At 41.8% G+C, this 15,881-nt stretch overlaps 1 protein-coding gene across 11 annotated transcripts in view; it reads right to left on the reverse strand.

Annotated features, from left to right (window-relative positions):
• Positions 1-15,881, reverse strand: part of CUL2 (cullin 2) — a 51,085-nt gene that overhangs the window by 16,622 nt on the left and 18,582 nt on the right. For 4 of the 11 annotated variants that reach the window (XM_083406301.1, XM_083406299.1, XM_083406300.1 and 1 more), the window contains exons 6-15: positions 14,733-14,815; positions 14,195-14,248; positions 9,753-9,849; positions 9,540-9,650; positions 8,202-8,379; positions 3,182-3,306; positions 2,276-2,383; positions 1,256-1,315; positions 206-334; positions 14-100 (exon numbers count right to left, since the gene is read on the reverse strand). In XM_083406301.1, the coding sequence (XP_083262427.1) occupies positions 14-100; positions 206-334; positions 1,256-1,315; positions 2,276-2,383; positions 3,182-3,306; positions 8,202-8,379; positions 9,540-9,650; positions 9,753-9,849; positions 14,195-14,248; positions 14,733-14,815 (1,032 nt within the window). The remainder of the gene's footprint in view (positions 1-13; positions 101-205; positions 335-1,255; positions 1,316-2,275; positions 2,384-3,181; positions 3,307-8,201; positions 8,380-9,539; positions 9,651-9,752; positions 9,850-14,194; positions 14,249-14,732; positions 14,816-15,881) is intronic. The other 7 variants (XM_083406304.1, XM_083406303.1, XM_083406302.1 and 4 more) reach the window with 3 other exon arrangements.

The raw sequence follows: 15,881 nt of genomic DNA on the forward strand, positions 1-15,881 counted from the left end.
AACTGGAAATTACCTTCAATTTGTTAATCATAGCTTCTTCAGAGTCCATGGACATAGACAAACCATGTATAAGTCGTTTTGCCAACATTCTGGCATAGAACTGTATAGAAGAAGAGCAAGAGTTCAGATTTCTTTGCATTTCAAGACACTCTCCGAGAGAGGAAAAAACCAGAATATAAATATATTTTTTAAAGCGATTACTTACTTTTTGGAAAACATCTTTGTCATCAATGTATTTGAAAACAGTAATGAAGCTAGTAAGTTTGTCTTCTACTTCATTTTCTGTCATGCCTTTTGCGGATTTTTTTAGCAAGTTGTCACAATACTTGGCCAGCTCAAGTGTAAAGAAAGAAGAAAAGGACATTTGTCAAGCAGAATAGTATTAAGGGGGGACTAACAACGTAGTTAAGGCAGCATAGTTGTGTCTTCTTTTGCAAAAGGTACGTGCCACGGCGAGTACTTTTAAGAATGCACAGATCAAGTGTCCAAAGAGCTTCACACACACTTTCAGTTATTGTTAAAAACAGGCTTGTAAGTCAAGGATGGGCAACCTGCAGTCTTCTAGATGATACTGGTTTACCACCAGCCATGCTGTCTAGGGCTGATGGGAGCTGGCATCCTACAATATTTGGAGGGCACACAGATGTCCCACCATGGTTGTATGTTAAGACCAGGGGTCAGCAACCATTTTTTTAAAAAAATGTACATCTTTATTGTTTTAAAATAGATACATTTATGCCAGGAAAGCAAACCAACCAACAAAAATACATGCAATCAAATAAACAAACTATAAATTGACAAACAGACATAGTTATGTTCATAAGATCATGGAAAGAAAGCATTTTGCATTCTCTAAACCAGGGGTCAGCAAACTTTTTCAGCTGTGGGCCCACTGTCCCTCAGACCATGTGTTGGGACAGGCTATATTTTTTGGGGGAAAATGAACGAATTCCTATGCCCCACAAATAACCCAGAGATGCATTTTAAATAAAAGGACGTATTCTACTCATGTAAAAACACACTGATTCCCAGACCATCCGCGGGCCAGATTTAGAAGGCGATTGGGCCGCATCCGGCCCACGGGCCTTAGGTTGCCTACCCCTGGTTAAGACAAAGCAAGGACCATTTTGCCTCAACAGGGCATCTCAGTACTTAGATGCACTGGTCTGGAAAAGCCTTTGAAAAATCACAGGATGTTACCTTAATAAAGTTAATGCTTACATCTAAACACTTTAAACAAGTATCTGGTACTTACCAACTCAGGAGCTTTGCAGATAGACTTTGGTTCCCTATAGTTCACTACGGATGTCAAGGCCTATTTAGGAACACAAGAAATATATCAGCCCCACTCACATGGTCATACATAATATCAGAGCCATTCCAAGTGGGTCCCCAACAAATGTATATAGGCTCTATCATGCTTCTTCAACTAGATCCTGGCAAAATCAAGCTCTTCACAACTGTTTTCGATTACTAAACATTTATTGGGTGCTAGCAGTGTACTGTAAGGTACAAAAGTGTATATCAGGTATACACACAAAAACAACAAACACTGTATTACCAAAAGGAGTATACTTCTCATAACTGAAAGATTAAAAAATCCACAATGGTACTGTATAGGCCATTGACCTAAGCCTCCAATTCCAAATTTGTGCGCATTTTCCATAACTGCTCATTTACTGGGATAGAAACCTATGGACAGACCACTGTAGATGACTATGAAAAGCCAATGAGCATGTGTAATTCAGGACCATGGATTATGCTTGTGAGTTTCCCAGTAAACACAATCCATGAATGGTTTGTTGACATTAGATCCTGAAGCACATGTGAATGGTTCTCTCTTTTAACCATCTAACACAGTGTGGAAGATTAGTTTAGCACAGGTGTGGGAAACCTATGGCCTCCTGATCTTACTGAACTACAACTGCCATCAGCCTTAATAATGGTCAGTGGGCAGAGGTGATGGGACTTGTAGTCCAACAACATCTGGAGGACCAAAGGTTTCCACCATCTGGTTTTATACAATGACATCCATGTACCAAAGACTTATATGTTTATTTATTTGATTTTGCTTCCAAATTGACTTGAAAACATTAGATAGCCATCCTGTTCCAATTACTTTATGTCAGGTGAAATCATTTATACCAATTTATGATACATCAAGCCATATTCACAACTGATATTCAATTTCACTATTCAATGCAAAAGGTAGGATTCCTCATAAATTATGTTCCTTACAATTATTTGATAGACGAAGCCTTTTCACTAAGCTTACCTTGTCAAGGGCACTCATAAATCGCTGGTCACCGTTCAAAACACTGCTGATGAGCTGAACAAATTTACTGTGTACTTCCAACACTGACTCCACAAACTGAGTGGGCATCTGAGGATAGAATCACAGGTATGTATTTTTTTCCAAATGCAACAGAGTAATATTACAAACAGGCACTTTGCTTGGCCAAAAGGTGTTGGGAATTATGCCAGAGAGAAAATGTGAAGTGCAGCACAGGCCCTATAATGTCTACTCAGAAGTAAGTCCTACTGGATTTGATGTGGCTTATTCCCAGGTACTAGGGTGTGAAAATGTAACAGAATAATACAACCTCCAGGGAATATTTGCTGTGCTCAATTTACACAACTGTGCGTCACAGAATTCACGTTGCGTTAGTTTATGCTAGCAATAAGTACAGTTACATGTCTCATATAGAAATGTAGTGATTGCACCTCTCTTATTGAAAGATTGGCAGCAAACTGCAGCTATAAATGCATTTACTTTAAGCTAGTTCCATTCTATTGGTTCCCTGGGTGCATGAATACTAAAGGACACATGAGCATATGAACAAATGTCAGATTTCATGCTGTGTTAGAAAGAGTAGTGAGGAGCACTACTACCATGTAATCATTTTTGGCAGGGTCAGAAACACAGTAGACTTTCTTACATTGATGACATGTTCAGTAATAAAGGAATGCCATGGCTATAATAATAGTTTCTATCCCACTGTATGCTAAACCACTAGCTCTTGTGAAAAAACAAAAATGGCAGCAAAGAAAGCACACAGATTTAGTATAGACTAAATGGTGACAACCTTATAGACGCACCCCCCCCCCAACTTCCCAACATCATCTTTATGCTTAGATTGATCAGAAATTCCACACTATTCCCATTGAAGACAAAACTTACGTTTTCCTGAGAGAGATTGCTGGTTGCTCTAAGGCCCTCATCATGGATATGATTTTGTAGTTCCTGAATCATATGAGGTAATCCACTTGGCACAGCATGAAGCAAAGTGTACATATTTGCCATGTCTGCAAAAAAGGAAGGTCCAGGTTTTCAGATGTACTAAAAAAAATATATCACTATAACAACATCAATGTTTAAACAGCATAATGATACTAAAAAATGAAGGCACCACATACATGCAAATTTGGCAAAACAGGGAAAGGAGAGGCTGTGGTCAAGACTATGCTGTAATTCAGGGGTGTCCAATGGGTTGATCGTGATCGACCGATCAATTATGGGACATCCCTGGTCGATCCCATTATCCTGATTGATTCCCCCCCCAAAAAAAACCCCTCAACTTTGGTCAAATCACTGCCAGCTTTTTTTAAACTGCGAGTAGATTGCAGTCTCTTGGGAGGTGGACATGCCTGCTTAATTAATATGAAAATTAACTGAAATTAAAGCAGAAAGGCTCTCAGAGCAGTTTACAAAAATTAGGAACACTCCCCCCCCCCCCAAATTCTCATTACTTTACATATCCTAGACCACCACTACCTGAGCAAGCACTGATTAAGCTATCGTAAGTCACTCAAAACAGCACCAGTGAAGAACCTGTGGTCCTCCGGACATCGTTGGACTCCAACTCCCATCAGGCCCAGCCTGCATGGCCAATGCTCAGGGATGATGGAATTGTAGTCTATCAACATCAAGAGAATCACAGGCTCACCACCTCTGCTTCCCAACATGGGCAATAACAGCACAACATTCTTCTAGCTTCAAGGTGTATTTCTAAACCTTTGATGTATTCAGAAATTGTATTCTGTATGGATGTTATGTATCAGAAAGAGCACTTGCTTACAGAATTGCTTTAAAGTAATGTGTGACTATATTGTTACCAATGCTCCTGCTAGAAAATACTATGAAACTTTGTTACGATGTGTGAGACGATGCTATAGGCAAAATTGCCCTGGGACAGATTGCTGAGCTGTGATACTGAATCATCAAGTATATGTGGATTCCTTCCAGTGCTACAGAAGACCTCAGTAGGTTACAACCCTGTGTTATTGAGATTACTTGCGACAAGGAAGCTTATTGTGAGGACACTATCTCTTTAAGTGGGTTGTGCTTAAGCAAGTCAGGTGAGACTGGAAGGGGCCTCTGGATAGAATGATGCAGCAATAGAGAAGCTATGGCTTCCTTTAACAGAGACTCCTCATTTTGAAAGTTAATAAAGTTTATATTATGTTTATGGACATCCTGGATTCTAAAAGTTGTTAATCAAAGAATAACACATGGCACCAGAAGTGGTTGGGCGCAGGCCGGACTGACTGCACAGAGTAACAAAGAAGATGGAAAAGATACAAAAGACCAGGGAGAGAGGGAGATTTTTTAAAGTAAGAAAAAAAGATGGAGCATCTAGTAACTCCAGAACCTCTTGCTTGCTCCAGGAATGCAGCAGAGCACTGGAAAAGATTCAGGCAAGATTTTGACCTCTTTATGAAAGCAAGTGGAGCTACAGAGAAAGACAGAAAGCAGAAGGCAGCTAGTTTTCTAAATACTGCTAGGTGAGAGGCATTAGCTTTATTCACTCAATTTGCAACTGAGTGAGGAACTAGCTAATTATGAGACCATGTTGCAGACAAATGAAAACTTCGAGAGATACCAGTTTCATAAAGGTAAAGGGACCCCTGACCATTAGGTCCAGTCATGACCGACTCTGGGGTTGCGGTGCTCATCTCGCTTTATTGGCCGAGGGAGCCTGCGTACAGCTTCCGGGTCATGTGGCCAGCATGACTAAGCCGCTTCTGGCAAACCAGAGCAGCGCACAGAAACGCCGTTTACCTTCCCGCCGGAGCGGTACCTATTTATCTACTTGCACTTTGATGTGCTTTTGAACTACTAGGTTGGCAGGAGCTGGGACCGAGCAACAGGAGCTCACCCCGTCACGGGGATTCTCACCGCCGACCTTCTGATAAGCAAGACCTAGGCTCTGTGGTTTAACCCGCAGCGCCACCCGTGTCCCTACCAGTTTCATAGGAGAGTACAAAAGGATGGGGAAACATTTGAATCCTTTATTACACATCTTAGACTGTAAAGCAAGACATGTAATTTTGGAGGGGTATATGGGGTGTTGGGGGAGTCTGCTGGGAGACCCGTCATGCTGTTTCTGGGGTAGTTTGTCGACCTTTGGCCCCCCACCCTGGACTCAGCTCTCACCTGTGGTTCCTAGAACTGTTGGCATGCAACTGTATCCACACCCCAGGAATGGCTACGACTGGCCAGCTAAACCAGGGGAGGGTAGCCAATGGGTCTTAAACCCTTGGTAAATTAGGGACTTGTCCAGTCAATCTGCCACACAGAATAGACAAGACCAATAGCGGGTCCAAAGGTCAAGAATGTGGTTTCTGCAGGTGCTGTAGAGAGAAGTGAGGGACAGATGGGGCTCATCAACCTGGAAAGGTAGCCCATCTAGGAGAAAGAAAACTCTAATCTGAAACTTTGGCTGCCTTGTGGCTATACTCAATCATGAGAAAGGCTTCGGGAGTAAATCCTGAGGAATAATCCGCATCCCGCTGCCTTGTGGGACATCACCAGGAGAGGAAAAGGAGTAAACCCAACACAAACCCAGAGTGCAGTCCCTAAGGCGGTTGGATGGCGCCTCTTTCTGGCAGTTCCTGCATAACTGAATGTTCACACTGTAGGAGCAGACATAGACCCAGCCAATGTCCTGCATTTGGAAAGACCTGCAACTTTTGCAAAGAACAAATTCACTTTGCAAAGGTTTGAAAGCAAGCACAGACTGGGCTCAGATCAAAACAAAGAGGATTACAGCACCAGCACAGGAGAAAACTTTTATTTGGGAAGTCTTCCAGAGGCATCAGGATTCAGTTACTGGACTGGACTCTGAATACAAATGGGACTTTTGTTACTTACAAATTGGATACAGGAGCTCAAGTAAATGTATCTGTATCTGAGGCTGCTGTGAAAGACTTGGGAGAGAAAGCCTAGCAATACGGCATGCAAACAGCTCCAACTTAAAACTTAAAAGTGGAAAGCTTATTTGAACTAGGGGAGTTTGGAAAACTGATGTTCAAGTAAGCAACAAAATGGTAAAGTTATCATCTGTAGTTGTTGCTGCTGGAAATGGGATACCTATATTGGGACTGAAAAACATGTCAGATTATAGATTTTATTAAGAAGCTGTACAGTGCAGAATGACAGGGTCACATGAACACTGAAGATCATGTGTCTTTATTGGCATTGGTAAGCTCTCAACAGATTATAAAAGAAACTGTTTGAACCCTATTTTCAAGTTATACATGCATCCAGGAATGTCCGGCTGGCTCTTAGAGATAAAAGAGGAACTAGATAGACTAATTATACATTATAGAGGAAGTTGAAGAACCCAAAGAATGAGTTCATTCTCTAGTCATAGTTACAAAAAAAGATGGATCCCTATGGCTGTGTCTGGACCCTAAAGAACTGAGCAAATAAGTTGAGAGAACATTTTCCAATTCCTACTAGAGAGGAAGACTTTGGTTAAATGGCAAGTGCAACATTTATTTCACATTTGAATGAATCTTCTGGATTCTGGAAGGTGTCCCTAGAACAAAATAGTAAATGACTATATGTTTTCAATACACCTTTTTGTAGGCATTGCTTTACTAGATTGCCTTTTGGAATTTGTTCCACCTCTGAACTCTTTCATAGAAAGATACAACAAATCTTTGAAGGTCCTGAAGGTACTAAAGTTTATATCAATGCTGTTCTGATATGGAGGAGAACATTAGATGAACATAACCAGAGACTACAGAAGGCTCTGGAAAGAGCTTGTAAAGCTGGCTTGAAATAGACAAAAAATGAAGATTTAGAGTTAAGGAAATAACCCACTTAGGAGAAAAGTAACACTGATCCCAAAATAATTCAAGCAATCACTAACATGCTACCACCAGCAGCTAAAGAGGACTAGCAAAAATTTACGGGCATAGTAAACATGCAAAATAATTTCATATTTTAATATATGAACAACCAATATTGGCAGAAGCAGACCACAAGCAATTGGTAGCACTGCAAAATGGAGTTTAGCAGATACATCTTCCAGGTTGGACAGACTGTTTTCTGAATAACAGTCAGATGATTTGCAACTGGAATATAGCTCTGGTAAATGCTTAGTAACTGAAGACACTTTGCCCAGACCTTATGATGGGACTAAGACTGAGGCAAATTCAGATTCTGGAGTAGTACAAGAAATTCTGGTCTCTAACCAGTTGTGGTCCATAACTGCAAGGGCCACAAGCTCAGGATATTATTTTGAAACAAATAATACAAGTAATCAATTCCAATGGATGTGGAAAACACAAAATAGTCCTGAGAACTATTTTGCAGGGGACTTGTATGTGCTGGATGGAGTTTTGTTCAAAGGCACAATACTGGTGGTTCCTGGCTCTAAAGGAAGAGATGCTGCAATGGGTGCATGAAGGACCTATATGCATGGACAAATGAAGGTTTGCTCCCCACACAGGTGTTGACTGAGCAGCACTGAGGAGACGCTTCCTTCACAACACCACCAAAGCTCTTAGATGAAGTGTAGGTCCACAGTTTTCCTTTCTCTCAGAAGTGGGAAACACTGATAGAATTACAGCCTTCTTTGTCAGGTTTCCCTTAGTGGCAATGGGTGCTTGGAAGCCCCGCAAGAAATTATGGTGCGCAGGAAAACCACCTTGTTAATTATGTCACATCATAATGACATCGTGTGATAAGCAGGTAGGTAGGCTGCCCACTTGGCAATTCTGACCCATGAGGCTGATCCTGACAAGGATCTACTCTGTGGAGCCAAAAGGGTTCCCCCCGATCAAGACACTCGGGAGTGTCCCTTCCTGGATCACTATGCTTATTTATACTAGAAAACAACATAGGTGACTATAAATTCAATTAAAAATATTAAAAAGGTATATTATATTTTGAATTCAAACTTAATCACCCTGTATGTCTTTACCGTTTCTCTTCTCTTGTCGGATAATGTTATGGCATTCTGCGTGAAGGAACTGTAAGTGATCTGCTACCATTCGCTGTTGGCATTCATTAATTACTTTGCCATAGGAACTGGGGTGTAGATATTTTCGACACCTCATTTCTTCATCTTTTAATCTACATAAAACCTAAAAGAATTTTTTGAGATGGGAGAACAAAACGAAGCACTGCATGGTTATTTAGGGGCAGAACAAACATTCAAGTTTAAAGTAACAGAAACAAATTATGACCAAGGGAACTATTTAGGCAGAACGGATGCCCCAATACACTGCAAACTCCTGTCACAATTGCTCATATTCTTGAAACGGAAAGAACAGTGGACCTTATCCTGACTCTTTAGGATGCTAATCAAATTTATTGCAATCTTCTTAAGATCTCTCAACTATCATCGGCTATGCATGATTGTCCATATGGATAGCATGAGATCTCTGAATGGAAATAGGCCTTCTGAATATCTCTCTTATAAATCAGCATTAGAAGTCAGCTGCATTTGAAGAATGGAACCTACTTAGAAAGTTGCTAGATATCTCCATTGCAAATGGATATCCTCTTCACCCTACCAAAAAACTTTTAGCACTCAGATCAACTTTAGAAGCCCTATTTTGGGTTTCCCCGCTGCCTGGTGGCAGGTGGCTGGATATGAGGAGCATGTTAAGTGCCTTAATCAATCGGGCCAAGGTCCACAACGACAGAACCCAAGGGTAGCATTCCACCTTGCTAGGGGGCAAGAAAGCTGAGCCTCATCCCTGAAAATGGTCAAGTTCCACTGCCACACAGGTTGCTCACCCACATTTCTCATTTGCCATGGAAGCTGACAATCCAGGGGTCAAATGACCCCCATATGATAAAGTTTACAGAATGCAAAATGCTTTCTTTCCATGATCCTATGAACATAACTTGCGGAGTATACTAGCCCCTCCCATTTGCCTTAATTTTAGTTGTTTGGCTGCCTTTTAATGGTGGCAACCTCTACCCTTATATTTTTCCTTTTCCTGGCAGTACCAGTATATACAAGGGGGACCCACCTCCTCCCTGCCTGCCTTTTTCAAGGAAGGGAGATGGTACAAAGCCTCCCACAGGTGAGAAAGAGGCAAAAGCACTGGCAGTGAATAATGGTCACTGGCACAAGGTGCAGAACCCCAAAAGTGCAGGGCCCAGGGCAGTCACCCCATACTCCCTGAGATGGCCCTGCCTATGATGTACAGAAACCAATGAGCTGGTGTATATTTTCTCTTGAGGAACACTGAATAATTGGCATCTATGCTGCACATAAATATGAGTGTCTTACCTTTTCCATATACTGTGAGCAGTTTGACTCTTGCATTAAATTTGAAGCTTCTTGTTTATAATACTCCCCTGTTTCATTCAGAAAAGGACACTCAAAAATTTCCTGATAAAACTAAAACGAGAGAGGGTGATCAAGTACAAATAAGGCAAGGGGTGGAACAATTGCCACAATAAGCCAAGACAACGAAAGAAAAAGAAAGAAAGGACCTTTTACCTTCAGAGGGAATTTCTTCTTATACTGTTCAACATGAACAAAGGAGTTAATAACCCCATGGATTACTTTTTGATTTGGATCTTCTCCACAGCGATCACTGAAAGGTGGAAAAAAGAAGCTCTCATAATGCATGCAATTTTACACATGGTCCAGACTTCAAAACCAGAAAGACAAATAGGCCTGGCTGTTGGTAGCCTTTTCAAGGACCAAGCAGTCTGCTGTTTGCGCTGTTCAATTCACAAACCCTTTGGGAAGTGCATATGTAATGCAGGGGTAGCCAGTGTGGGGCTCTGCACATGTTATGGGGCTACAACCTCAAAGCTCCCTGGCTGGGGCCGATGGGAGTGGCTGGACTGCAGCATCTGGAGGGAACCGCATTGACTGCACTTCATTAGTGGAAAAGACACCTATTTCAAAGTGCAGGCTTGTACTCTCCCAGTCCTCAGGCAAAGTCTTTGGATCTCATTCCCCATTCCCACCCCTTCTGAAGCACTAAGACCTCTCAACGCAAAACAGCCAAAACCAAAATACAGGTAATCTTTGTTAGTGCGTCTACCTTAAAATTATTTTAAAACTGCATGCTTGTTTAATACCACCAAAAAATATGTAATTATATCTTAAAATACTATTTCTGTAATACTACCCAAGCATATTTCATTTGAAATGGAACTTGGCACCTTATTTTAATTTTTAAAATTTATAAAGTGCTTCTTGGTCACCTTTGGATTTCTTGGCCAGAGCTCAGGGAGGCAGAAGCTGGGCTATTTCTTACTGAGAACAGAAGGGAAGCCTCAATTTCTCCTTACTATCAATTATTCAAGCTTTCCAGAAAGCATGGCTTTCTTGCTAGCGGAAGCAGGCACAGTCTTGCCTCACTTGCACACAAGATTTGGGTAAGGGGAGAAAAAAACATTAGGAGAAATGTTTCTTTTATTATCCAAACTACAATGCAACTGAGGCTTCTGAGAGTCCTTCTCATCAGAGGGCAATGAGCATTCACACCTGATAAACAGGTGAGGGTGACCTGTAGCCGGGCTGGCTTGCTCACCTATGGTGGGTTGAACAAGCCGCAGTCCACTTTTTCCTTTTAAAATGTTTTCAAGGTGAGGCAAAAGCATGAGAGAGAAAGAAGAGTGGAGGAGAGCAAGGTAGACCAAGAAAGAGGAGAAAGTTCAAGGTATACTGTACAATATTCCAACTACGTCCCACATTGCAGGCTAAGGATAAGGAGTTCTGACACCATTATATGATGCAGGCAAAAGTGCACAACAGCAGGAAGAGAGTCAAGAGAAATGTGTTTTCATTCCACCACATATTAAGAACAGGAAGAGGGGGGAAGGATGGCTTTGATGTTTAATAGCTGACACCTTACACTGACCTTACATTCTTATTTATGCCAAGCAGATTAAAACTTGAAAGCAGTGTTGCCACCAAAACTGGTACCGAGACTGAACAGAGCGAAAATAAACAGATAAAAAATTGACCTAATGGCTTGGAAGCAACAAGTAGCAGACCTTCAGTTTCCTCCCACCTTCCTTGAACAAGCAGCAAAAAAGCAGAAGGTGGGCTTCTAAAGGACAAAAATTAAACCCAAGCAAATGGCAAATCCAAAAGTGTCTTAAAATCCGAGAGGGACTTGCTTTAGGCTTCCCTATGGTAGTTTCGAAAAAGAGCTTCATTCGAGGCAGGCAAATGTATAAACCATTTCAGCTACACTTTGACACAAGCTGTATTCTAACGTGCTCATTATCATCATGCAACAGATAGCAGGGGTGCGGTAGCAAGCTCCATGCCTTTCTGCACATCACGCTGCATGTCTTTGCAGCCCCTCCTGGAGCCCTCCAAGAATTCCTCACACAATTTAGAACCCTGCAAAGTGTCGTGCTAAAGGGGACAACTCTTGCCAGCATGCCTCTTTCTCCCCGTCCAGGAGTGAACTTGAGGCCAACTGAATCATAACCTAAGAAGATAATCAGTTAGGTATAACTTTTGTTCTCCAGATTTGTTCCTTGGTCTTTCACTTATGCCTGTGCTAATCTTTCCCTGACTACAGTACACGCAAGCATGAGACTGTCACAGAAAGAGCCATAGAACAACTAAGCTTAACAAGAGGCAAATGGAATGCTTCCTCGTGACTGGTTGCCTCTTCTCTTGGTGAGATGCACTGATATTTCAAGCAGCAAACCTGCATGACAATGTCTGGCTCACTGTCACAAGGAAATGTTAAGTTCCATAGAACACAATTCTAATTGGTGACTAAAGGTAAAGGTACCCCTGACCATTAGGTCCAGGGGTTGCATGCTCACCTCGCTCTATAGGCCGAGGGAGCCGGCGTTTGTCCGCAGACAGCTTCCGGGTCATGTGGCCAGCAAGACTAAGCTGCTTCTGGCGAAACCAGAGCAGAGTATGGAAACGCCGTTTACCTTCCCGCCGGAGTGGTACCTATTTATCTACTTGCACTTTGACTTGCTTTCAAACTGCTAGGTGGGCAGGAGCTGGGACCGAACAACAGGAGTTCACCCAGTCGCGGGGATTTGAACCACCGACCTTCCGATCAGCAAGCTCTAGGCTCAGTGGTTTAGATCACAGCGCCACCTGCGACCCAACTGGTGACTACCTAGGACCAAATTCCAGCACTGCAGGGGCTTGGATTAGATGACCCTTTGTGTCTGTCCCCACTCTAACATTTTATGAAATATAACCTATGTCACATGAAGCTCTGGCGCAAGGAATTGGCCCAGGATATCCAAGTCATTCCCACTCCCCTTTTCTTTTTGTGTCATGCCTCTTAGATTGTATTTCTGAGGAACTGTCATCTCACTGATAATTGTAAGCCATTCTGGGAGGCTTTTGTGTGTGCTGAAGAACAATATAATAAATAACAAAATCAAGAATAATAAAAAATGTAAGGAAAAAACTATCTACAGACAGTTCTACGGGAAACCCTAATTCAAACAGAACCAGCCTCTGGGCTGTCAGCTCTCGGTTCTATGGAGTTACTCATATCTGGATGTCCGGAACTAATTGTGAATGTGAAGGTTACCACATATAAACTTCTTACAGCACAATCATAACCATGCTTACTCAGAAACAAGCCCTGTTGATTTCAGTGGGGTTTACTTCCAGTTATGTGTGGTTAGGATTGAAGCATTAACAGCTGAAGAAATGTCTGTGGCTGAGCTTAACTAAAAGAAGTATCAGGTGTTCTTATGCAGAGATTTCTCCCCACCCCTTTCACCATGTCAGTTAAGATGACCACAAACTGCCTAGCATGCCTATGGAAGTAAACATCAGAACCTTTTCTTCATCAGATATGACACTTGTCTGTATATGAAGGGGGAACGTGAACTCATGAAACTACTACAGTACATGTGCCAGCTGCCCAATATGCAAAAGTTCTATTGCATTCTTTTAAACATGATATCGTTTCTACATCTCTGCCTTCAACAGTTGCAAACTGAAACACACAAAACCTTCTGGCCACTAAAACACCAACACTTACATCTGCAAAACAGAAACTGATAACCCGCACAATATTCAAGAGGCTAGGTAGGAGAAAAAACATTAGGGGCAGGCAGAGGCCAACCTGAAGAGTCCTCCGTACAAACTATAGCAGCTTCTATAGATCTTAGATCAGGACAGTAAGAAGCAATCAAGAACAGCTTTACATGAAAAGAAAAGGAAGTTAAAATTCAGGATAAAAAGGGCAAGATATGTCCTAGTGGAAGACACTGATCATGCAAATGCCAGTACACACAGAACAAATCTGGTGGCACTCAGGATTGTGGCCACAGGACTGCTAACTTTACAATTCTGCCTCAGTTGCTGAGCACTGGGTCACAGCAGGTTTCACAGCAGCCCCAAGGAGCAAACTCCTATTGGGAGTATATTTTTTTCCTTCCTCTCCTGCACTTCTTAAAATTAACAGAAGAGTCATGACTTGGCCCTGGAGTTTAATTATTTTTTTAATCGTCAAAAAGAACTGGTTTCTATGAAACACCGATCCAGGAAGATGGAAATCCTCTGTTCGTATGCTCAGAGAAGCTACTTCTATATGTGAGGTTTAAAGAGCACATTCAAGCTTGATTTTACTGTTATGTGCCCCAAACTGTTGCTTAGAGCTATAGGGCACTTCGTCCCTGTGCATTTATTTTTGCAAATGATACCAAATATAACCTAGGGCACAGTTAAGCATGCGGAAGGACTGAAGCACACTTAAATATGCCTTGGATTGTGCCTGCTCTTCGCAACTCCTGTAAAGGTGCCATAAGGCAAATTCTGTTTCACCTGACAGGAGCTTTGGGACAGGAGGTCACCAAGAAACCTCAGTGCATGGTGAAATATAGAAGGTTGGTTGGTTAGACTCGGTTGGCTTTTCTATGAATTTGCTAACAAGCTATAGAATATGCAATATTTTACATTGCTGGCAATCAGAGCCTTACCCTGGAACAAGGCTGACTGACAGAAGTAGCTGAAGCTTGTACTGCTGCTCAGTTCTGTAATACATTCAGAATTTCAGAAAGAATTCTAGATCTAGCGTCAGTCCTCTTTTTAAGAAAAACATTTATACAATACTCCATAACGCCTAATTCGAAGTAACTTAAAAGTACAACATTTGTCTGGTAATTCAATAGATTCAAATGTTCTAGGCCAGACTGCAAAATCACTAGATCAAGATCAAGGTTTCACAGCAAGTAGCAGAAATGAACACTGGCTTTAGGGCTCCAATAACATCCTCTATTTGCTAGGACACACTACCTGCTTTTAGAGCCAATTTCACGTCTCAAAAAAGATTCTGCTTTCCCTGAATATGTTGCCAACATATAAAAACCCAGTTACGATCTAAAGAAACAACAGTAAGAAGTGAATAGTGACGTTCTTAAATCAAGCAATTACAATTCTCGGGTAAGTACAGTAAGTAAGCATATATAAAGCAGGCAACTTGCAGTAACAACAACAACAGGAAAAGGATTAACTCACTTTTTGATTTCACGGAGGAGCATTCGAATGAGGACAGCCTGTAAAGGCTCGATCATTAACCTCCTCCACATATCAAGTGCTAGCTGTTATGAAAAAATGCACAACAGAAACATGTTAGGCACAGATGATTCATTTGTTTATTTTAGATTTTTTTAGAATTAAAAACTGCTCAATCCTAATGGATTCAGTAGGGTAATATTGCATTAAAATAGGGTAATATTGTATTTAAATGCAGAAAATAGCAGATTAAATTAAAATACTGTAGGGTTTGGAAATACGTGTTGCTGGCCGGGGCTGATGAGAGCTGAAGTCCAATAACATTTGGAAAGCCACAGGTTCCCAACTCCTGTGATCAACAATAGCCAGTACCGAACTCAAGCATCCCCTCAGATTAGCTTTGGCTACTCAAAGCCAGTCTGCATTTATCTTTTGAAAAATCCTTACAATACTGTTGGAATGTGCAGAAAGGAAAAGTAGTCCTCTTTGGCCTGCTGCACATGTGTACAAGGCAAAAGAAACCAACAGTAGTAACACTACGGCTGCCTCTGAGTGTATGCTCAATAGCCATGGTTTGTTCTTGCCTTCCCACTCGTGGTTGGTCTGGGGGAGACAAACCACTAGTTGGTTCGGACACAAAAGCTGAGCTCTGGGAAATGTGAGGGCAGCAGCACAGGGGTGGGGGGAATCAAAGTGGCCATGATTTTTGCTCCATGCACTTGCATGGTTACTCATTCATGTTTTGCACGTAACGCTAAGCCCAACCATGGCAAACTGGGCTTAAATTAGTTGAAATCAACGGGGCAAGTTAATTCCCACTGCAATCAATGGGAATAGATAACTAACTTATTGCACAATGAACTAGCCGTGTCTACTCAGAAGTAATCAGTGTTATAAGAAGGTGTCTTATATAGAGTCTAGTTTGATATAACTGCCAGCGGCTCTCCCAGGTTTCAGAAGGAGATCTCTACCAGTCGTACCTGGAGATACTGAGGATTTAACGTGGGACCTTCAGGCAGCAAAGCAGATAATCTAACATGAATTATGACTCCTCCCAAGGGGGGACTTACTCCCAGGTCATTGTAGTTAGGTTGCAGGCATAGGCTGCAATCCTATAAACACTGACCTAGGAGTAAGTTCTGTTACACTCAA

Source organism: Podarcis tiliguerta (genome assembly GCF_965153285.1).
Source record: "Podarcis tiliguerta genome assembly, chromosome: 12".
Taxonomy (NCBI): Eukaryota; Metazoa; Chordata; class Lepidosauria; order Squamata; family Lacertidae; genus Podarcis; species Podarcis tiliguerta.